An 8,091-nucleotide genomic window follows, 5' to 3' on the forward strand; every position below is an offset into this window, starting at 1 on the left:
ATATATTATTTTAGGAGCTTGACAGGGGGAGTATTCGTCATCTTCAGATCTTCAGATGGCAAATGCCCCCATACTAACCGCTCACCCTGCTCCTTCTCTATGGGAAGGAGGTCCGGGTTGCGATGAGGGATCTTTTTGGATCCCTCTGCCCATGTCTGGCTCCTTCTGCCAGACGTCGGGGCTCTAGTGCACATGTGTGACCTGTAGGTTGCGCTTGCGCAGTCCCGTCACTGCTCCGAATGATGATTTGTGTCGGTAGCAGCGGCGAGTTAGAATGTTAATTATCTGGGTCTGTTCGGATCCCGATAATTATCATGACTAAGCCCCCAAAACACTACAACACCCATGTTAAATGTATATTCTCCATCTTTATTTCCTCTTGAGCACCAAACCAATGCAGTAGTCTCAGTGGTAACAGTCTAGTCCCGCCACACCTATAATCCCCATACATACTTGTAACGTGTACATTCTCATCTTATCATTTACAGTGCAAAATACTATAGCGACTAATGGGGTCTATCCACTAGGTGACCTGAAAGACTGAACGACTAGCGTTCAGACCTTCAGGTCGCCGAGGTGCGGTGCCCGCACTGAACGGCGTTCACTGAACGTCATTCAGTGCAGGAGTCTGACCTCCCTATCACTGAACATGCCGAACCTGACGATCGTCGTCAGGTTGACGGGCATGTTCAGTAGATAATCGGGGTCGGCAAGGACCCAGCGTGCATGCACATCACTGGTCCTTGCCGGCTATCCGTTACCCGACATTCTGTACGATGCGACCAAAATCTCCTGGTTTTGGTCAGATCGTGCCAGAAGTCGTGTAATGGATAGGCCCCTAAAGAAATCTGAGACACATGGAGGCCACATTTAGATGCATTTACTGTAATTCCTTGGTTGTGCCATCCTGCAACTTTTTCTAAATCCATTGCCCTTTTTCCCCCCACAGCAAAGTTATTAATTTCCATTGTGTCTATATATGACAGCTCTGCGCTTTGCCTGTAATCCAGAGAACAGCGCTGTATGTTATCTTAGTGCAATTAAAAAAACACATTTCTGTTTAATGATACAAATACATGAATGAAAAGCACAGTAAACTGCTAATAATAGAAAACTATTTAGAAAAGGTTGCCGGAAGGCAAATAGATATAACACCATAAATCAAAGTTGACGTAAGGCGCATTAGCTCATGAATGTATCTAGCATTTTATCCTGACCCAGCCATCCTGCCATACCAGAAAGGCAGCATGCAGGGGCTCAGTGAAGGTGGCGGTGAAGGTGTGTAAGTGTCTGATGGGGTCACACAGCTGATAGAAGGACAGACGCCCGGCCTCATAGTCCAGGTATATTCCTAATCTGCACACGGCAGACTCCGGATATATCTTGGTGGACACTGAGTTATGTATCACTAAGTGACAATTATCAGCTCTGTTCAAACACCAGGACTTGGTATTACTTCCTATCTTGGAACCGTTTCCTTTGCGGTCTATACTGGCACAGGCCATCCCTACCATCCAGTATAACGAGCTACTGGCCTCCACTTCCCAGTAATGTTGTCCTTTGGAAAAAGCATTTTTACTTAAAACCTGACAGAATGACATAAACCTCTCTGGCGTTTCCTCACGACAACTCTGTGCTTTCTTCCAAGAGGCAGATTTCAGGTCTCCTGAGACAATAACACTATTAGCGGCTGTGTTTATATCCAGTGATAGATCAGCAGCCTCTGGCACAGAGAATCTGTTTCTTGCACCCACAAATAGCTCAGAGAACCCTGTGTGTAGGATTATTCTGATCACATTGTCATCATAGTCCTTCTCATCATCACCTTGTGTGGCTGTCATTTCAATATTCCCCAAATTATCTAAATCACCTCTGTGGGATTCTCCATCTTGTAAGACAATTAGTGGGTCAGTCACGTTACACAGCTCCTCAATGTGACCCATCTCCCTGATCAGCTCGTCCTTCTGTGTTTCCAGCTGCTGGATAAGGTCAGAGATTCCTAAGGAGATCTCTTTTTCCTGCCTGGAGATCTCACTCAGGACTTGGGTCTCCAGGTCTTCCAGCTGCTTCCTGAGATCTATAAACAGGACAGTGACTCTCTCTGTGGCACCAGCCACTTTCTCCTGCACCTTTCTCCTGTGGGCCCGCAGGCTGTGGACTCTCTTCTCCATATCTCCAGTCTCTGAGGTCAGATTCTCCAGACGTTCTCTCAATTTCTTCTTTTTCACCCTGATGGCCTCATCCAGTGACTCCACCTGGTGCCCTTTGTGTGGTCCTGTCACAAAGCAGGAGACACAGATACAGGCAGCGTCCTCACAGCAACGGTACTCAAGAAGTTTCTTGTGAGTCTGACATTTTCTGTTCTCCAGGGTTGACGTTGGGTCAATGAGGACATGATCCAGGGACTTGTTGTGCACAGTCAGGTGGTCCTCACACAGGGAGGTCTCACACTGCAGGCAGGTTTTCACAGCTGGTACAGGAGCCTGGAAACAATACATGCAGGAGACCTCAGATTCATCCAAGTGCAGTGGAGGGAGGAGAAAATGCTTTGCTATGTTACTCAGCTTCCTGTTCTTCTCCAGTGCTGGGCGCTCCTGATACGCTGCTCTGCATTCCGGGCAGGAATAGCCCCCAGCCCCCTCCTGTGTATCCAGCACACTCACAATACAGAGCCGGCAGTAGCTGTGCCCACATCTCAGGGATACAGGGTCTGTATAAATGCTCAGGCAGATGGAGCAGCTCAGCTCCTCTCTCAGGTCTGCAGACGCCATTCTGGAATAAAGGAGAGAAAGTGAAACTAGTGTGTGTCAGTGTTGCCAACTCTGAAATGGAAAACAAGCAACCTATAAGTAAAAAACAAGCCCAAACCAATCCAAAAAAGACCAATTTATGGGGGTGTCTTTTTGTCCTCACTCTCTACCTGCCTAACTTCCTTTATTCCCCCTCTTCTCTAACCTAAATATGTTAGTGTATGCACAGCCTTATTATCTGCCTATATTGCTTTTCTCCCTCTACACCAGCCTCCATATTGCTACCTCCTCCCTCTTTTCATACCTCATTTCCTTGCCAGTCTTCAGCTGGGTACACACTTGCCGATGTGTGTACTCAGTGATGCGACGCCCGACCACGCAATATATATCAGGCGGTCGATACATAATGCACGATGTGGTGACCAAACGTCCGATATGTCGGGCACCAGCTTCATCCACCATGCCAGCGTCAGCATCTGGGTCGTTCCATCAGCCCTACATGCAGGCTGACGGAACAAGCGCAGGGTCACGCATAGTGGGTACACACTGGCCGATATGGACGATATGTCAGCCCAATCAGCAGGATCAGGCGACATATCATCTAGTGTGTACCCACCTTTCCTTTACCTGACTCTTCTTCTCCGCATTTCTCTCATCCTTCTTCCTTACCTCCTTCATTCCTGTCACCTGTCTAATTCCATTATCCCCTCTTTTTAACAGCCTATGGGGCCTATTCATCAACACTAAAATAACGTTTTTAAGGACATTTTCCTTAAATAACGTTATTTTGGTATTCATGTAGCCACTTAGCACAGGAGATATCACTGATATCTCCTTGCTAAGTTCCCCTGCGTTAATTTCCACACTCCCCATACATTAGTACATTATTACATTAGTATGGGGATGTGGAAATTGTGGTATTCATCAAATTCCGAAAATTATGAATTTTCGGAATTTGATGCAGTTACTATTCGCCACTGTGAGGTGGCGAATAGCAGAATCGACTCATTGTCTCTGAGGAAATGGCTGGACGTTTAAAGGCTGAGAAACGCGTTAGACCACTTCTGTTCCACACCCATTTATTGATTCCACACGACCACCTACACAGTACCATACGGCATCTATTAGAGCATTTATATGGTGACTTTGAACTATCCCGATCCAACCATCTGACGGAGGTCAGAGTGTGTCAGCACGGCCCTTTTCCATCACGGCCGTTCATCAGCTGAGACTGGGCGCATTGACCCCCTGGTTCTCCTGCACACGGAGTCCCGACAGCCGACAGCAGAAGCTACGAATAGCCATTGCCGCTCACAGGACGGGCAGAGACCAGTCCTCAGATCTTTTCATAGCGGCCTCACACCAGCGGTTACTCCGCATCCAACTTCTCCTGTCACCGCACTTAACATTCATTCACCTACATTGGTAGGAGGCCGGATCATTCCTTGGTCGGTGAGATATATACCAGAGAGCAGGGCCGAAACTAGGATATCTGTCACCCGATGCAAGGCAGCAATTTTGCGCCCCCCTCCCTTCCCGTACCTTGATTTTGTCCTTGCTCCTCCATAAGGTAGTGCATTACTCAGACGTCCCTGGTTCCATGCTCGTTGCCATGGGGTTCCATGCTCGTTTCCAGGGGGGTTTATGCTCGTTGCCAGGGGGGTTTGAAGGGAGAAGATGCAGCTTTCAGCATCCACTCCCTGCAGCGCCAGCGTTCCCGGCACTTCTGGGAACGCTGTGTGCATTGCGCTCTGCTAACAGACACTAGAGGTCCAGTAGGACCTCTAGCATCTGTCTCTTCCTTGGCGGCGGCCATTTTTTGATGGCCGTTTTCAGCAGAGTCCATGCGGATGGCTAGTCCGCATGGAATCTGCTGAAAACGGCCATCCAAAAATGGCCGCCGCCAAGGAAGAGACAGACGCTAGAGGTCCAGTAAGGACCTCTAGCATTAGTCTCCTCTTCGGCGGCGGCCATTTTCAGATGGCAGAGTCTGCATTTTCACCCCCCTGCAATTCCCTCCTGATGCACGTGCACCTCTAGCCCCCCCCTAGTTGCGGCCCTGCAGAGAGGCATTCCGGACACTGCCCTCTGTGTTTCAGTGAAGTCTCTCTAAGGTTAGCCTGTATTGTGCACAATACCAACGCTAATTTACCTTTTACAGGAGCATTCTTATTGTCTTTTTCTATATCATCCGAGACTATTATTTCATTTTGTCCCATAAGAATATTTCCATTGGTTCTATTTTATTAATTGGGTTAATTACTTCATTCTGTCTCACAGACAGAAATACAATCATTACCTACTACTTATCTGTACATTCAGTATTTCATGTGTATTCTATTTATGTATATATTTGATGCTATTAGTGTCTTTTCATAGTATATTCTGTGTTTTTATTAATTCTTTGTGATATAGTACTATTTTTTTTACCAATTTTCCATACATCACATCCTTATTATTAAATTATCTATTATTTAATTTTTATATCTCATTGCGCTTTCACATCTTTTTTATCTTTTTGGGTTACCCACCAAAGTGACTAGTCATCACTTTTTTAGAGAGCAGCAGGTAGATTGACAACATCATACATCATTTAACCACAGCGCCTTCATTTCCGATTATTGTTTTCTAGCAGAATCGACTTACCTGTATCCGCTTGTGCAGGTCCCCCGATGAGTCCCTCCGGCGCTCTGCTCCGTCCTCAGGCTCCGGAGGCTGGTCTGTCATGTGTGCTCCCCAGCAGAGCACAAGAAAGTTTAGACAAAAAAAAAAAAGTTTTTTTTTTTTTTCTAATCTGTCATGTGGTCTGCTGGGAAACCACATGACAGACCAGCAGGACGGAGCCGGAGGCTGCCGCACGGACAGGTAAGTCGGGGGGGGGGAAGGTGAGCGGAGGGGGGAGGGGGGGTACACAAACTTAACGCATCTGTAGGCAGTGCTGCGCATGTGCTGGTATTACAGATGTAACAGCGCATGTGCAGCACTGTTTCCAGATGCGATAAGGTAGTGTAGCAGGGTTGCCTACCTTTAACATTCTCTTCCCGGGAGAAGCCCGGGTAAGAGATGCAGCAGGGGGCCGACGGGGGCGGGGCTTGATGATTCGCGTCATTAAGCCCCGCCCCCTCGCGGTAAAATTGCCGCGATTGGGCACAATTTACATAGGGGGTGGGGCCAAATGCTGTGATTCATGCAGAATCACAGCTTAAGCCCCGCCCCCTTCACGGAGACCCGCGATTGCCGCGGGTATTCTCCTAATTCTGCCCACTTCACTAGGAAGTGGGCAGAATGCTGGAGAAATACCTACCCTTCCGGGGGTGCGGGGGGTTACCCGAAAAATCGGGAGCCTCCCGCGAAAACCGGGAGGGTAGGCATGTATGTAGTGTAGGCAGGGAAAAGTATCTATTTCCCGAAAAGCTGTCATCGCAAAAATGACAGCTTTTCGGAATAGATACTTATGGAGAGGTGGAATGATGAATTCCACCTATAATTAGGTAGAACTCCATGCGAGTTCTAAACCTAATTATCTCCAGAGAATTTTTAGGTTTAATGAATAGGCCCCTGAGTCATTTTAACTCACCCCCATGTACCTGCCTCATTTCTGTCATCTAGTTTACCTCTCCTTCATGCCTGCCCCCTCCAACTTCACCCTGTCCACAGCCCTCTATTCCCCAGACACAACCTTCCCCCCTCCCTCAGTCACTACCAGTGCAAATCACACACACACACTTACTTACCTCCAGGGGTGCCTTGTACACAATATAAACAAGCCCAAAAACAAGCAACAAGCAACTTGCAAAAAAACCAAGCCCAATTCTGCTTGTTATAAGAGGACTTGGCAACTATGGTGTGTGTCAGGGGGGAGGAGGAGCAGCTGTGTGTGTTTCAGGGTGAGGTGGAACAAGTGTTATATATGTCCTAACTTTCTGACTTAACTCTTTACTGCATTACATTATGAACTGAAAACTATTGCAATGCATAAGGGGAAGACTTTATGCAGAAATATATACTTAATGATAAAGAAAATCAGTAATAAAAGAAAATGTATATATATTAGGGGTGTGCACCGGCCACTTTTCGTGTTTTGGTTTTGGATCTGGATCTTTCTTCGTGTTTTGTGTTTTGGTTTTGGATCTGGATCATTCTTCGTGTTTTGGATCTGGATTGGTTTTGCCAAAACCACTCTTCCGTGTTTTGGGTTCTGGGTTTTGTGTTTTGGATCTGTATTTTTTTTTAAAAAAAGCATAAAAACAGCTAAAATCACAAAATTTGTGGGTTTTTCTGCTCCTATGCTATTATTAACCTCAATAACCTTAATTTCCAGTCTATTCTGAACACCTCACACCTCACAATAGTGTTTTTATGTCCAAAAGGTTGCACCGAGGTAGCTGGATGACTATGCTAAGCTATACGAGTGGGTGGCACAAACACGTGACCCATCTAGGCGTGATACTGCAGTGGCAGACAGGATGGCAGTTTGAAAAACTAGGCCCCAAACAGTACATAATGCAAAGAAAAAAAAGAGGTGCAAGATGGAATTGTCCTTGGGCCCTCCCACCCACCCTTATGTTGTATAAACAGGACATGCACACTTTAACAAACCAATCATTTCAGCGCCAGGGTCTGCCACACAACTGTGGCTGAAATTATTGGTTCGTTTGGGCCCCCACAAAACAAGCTGGCAATTAATCTGTCCCTGCACAAACTGGCTCTACGGAGGCAAGATGTCATCCTCATCCTCCTCATCCACCGATTCCTCACCCTCTTCAGTGTGTACATCCTCATCCTCACAGACTATTAACTCGTCCCCGCTGGAATCCACCACCACAGGTCCCTCTGTACGTTCTGAAGGTTGGTCTCCCTGGAAGAGTTGATAATTAATTTTTATGAACATCATCTTCTCCACATTTTGTGGAAGCAACCTCCTACGCCTTTCGCTGACAAGGTTCCCGGCTGCACTAAACACTCTTTCAGAGTACACACTGGAGGGAGTCAACTCAGGTAAAATAGAGCCAGTTTGTACAGGGGCCTCCAAATTGCCTCTTTTTCCTGCCAGTACAGGTACGGACTGTCTGACATGCCTACTTGGATGCTGTCACCGATGTAATCCTCCACCATTCTGTCAATGGTGACAGTATCATATGCAGTGACAGTAGACATGTCAGAAATTGTTGCCTGGTCCTTCAGTCCGGACCAGATGTCCAAACTTGGTCCTGCCTGCCCTGCATCACCGCCAGCGGGTTGCTTAGGATACCTAAGTTTTTTCCTGGCAGCCCCAGTTGCGGGAGAAAATGAAGAAGGAGCTGTTGACGTGTCACGTTCCGCTTCAGCTGACAGTGTTTTC

The 8,091-nt window shown here is 47.0% G+C and overlaps 1 protein-coding gene across 1 annotated transcript; it reads right to left on the reverse strand.

Annotated features, from left to right (window-relative positions):
• Nucleotides 1-348: 348 nt before the first annotated feature.
• LOC148506354 (E3 ubiquitin/ISG15 ligase TRIM25-like) lies at nt 349-6,609 on the reverse strand. The gene is made up of 2 exons (XM_088446844.1): nt 6,485-6,609; nt 349-2,772 (listed from the first exon to the last, which is right to left on the reverse strand). The coding sequence occupies exon 2, from the start codon at nt 2,769-2,771 to the stop codon at nt 1,200-1,202; it is 1,572 nt and encodes a 523-aa protein (XP_088302970.1). The 5' UTR covers nt 2,772; nt 6,485-6,609; the 3' UTR covers nt 349-1,199.
• Between the last annotated feature and the right edge of the window lie 1,482 nt (nt 6,610-8,091).

This window comes from Taudactylus pleione, unplaced genomic scaffold (assembly GCF_031769625.1).
Source record: "Taudactylus pleione unplaced genomic scaffold, aTauple2 ptg000407l, whole genome shotgun sequence".
In the NCBI taxonomy this organism is placed as follows: Eukaryota; Metazoa; Chordata; class Amphibia; order Anura; family Myobatrachidae; genus Taudactylus; species Taudactylus pleione.

Excerpts from the sequence above, each read along its gene's own strand:
- LOC148506354 (XM_088446844.1), bottom strand. The coding sequence starts at position 2,771 with ATGGCGTCTGCAGACCTGAGAGAGGAGCTGAGCTGCTCCATCTGCCTG.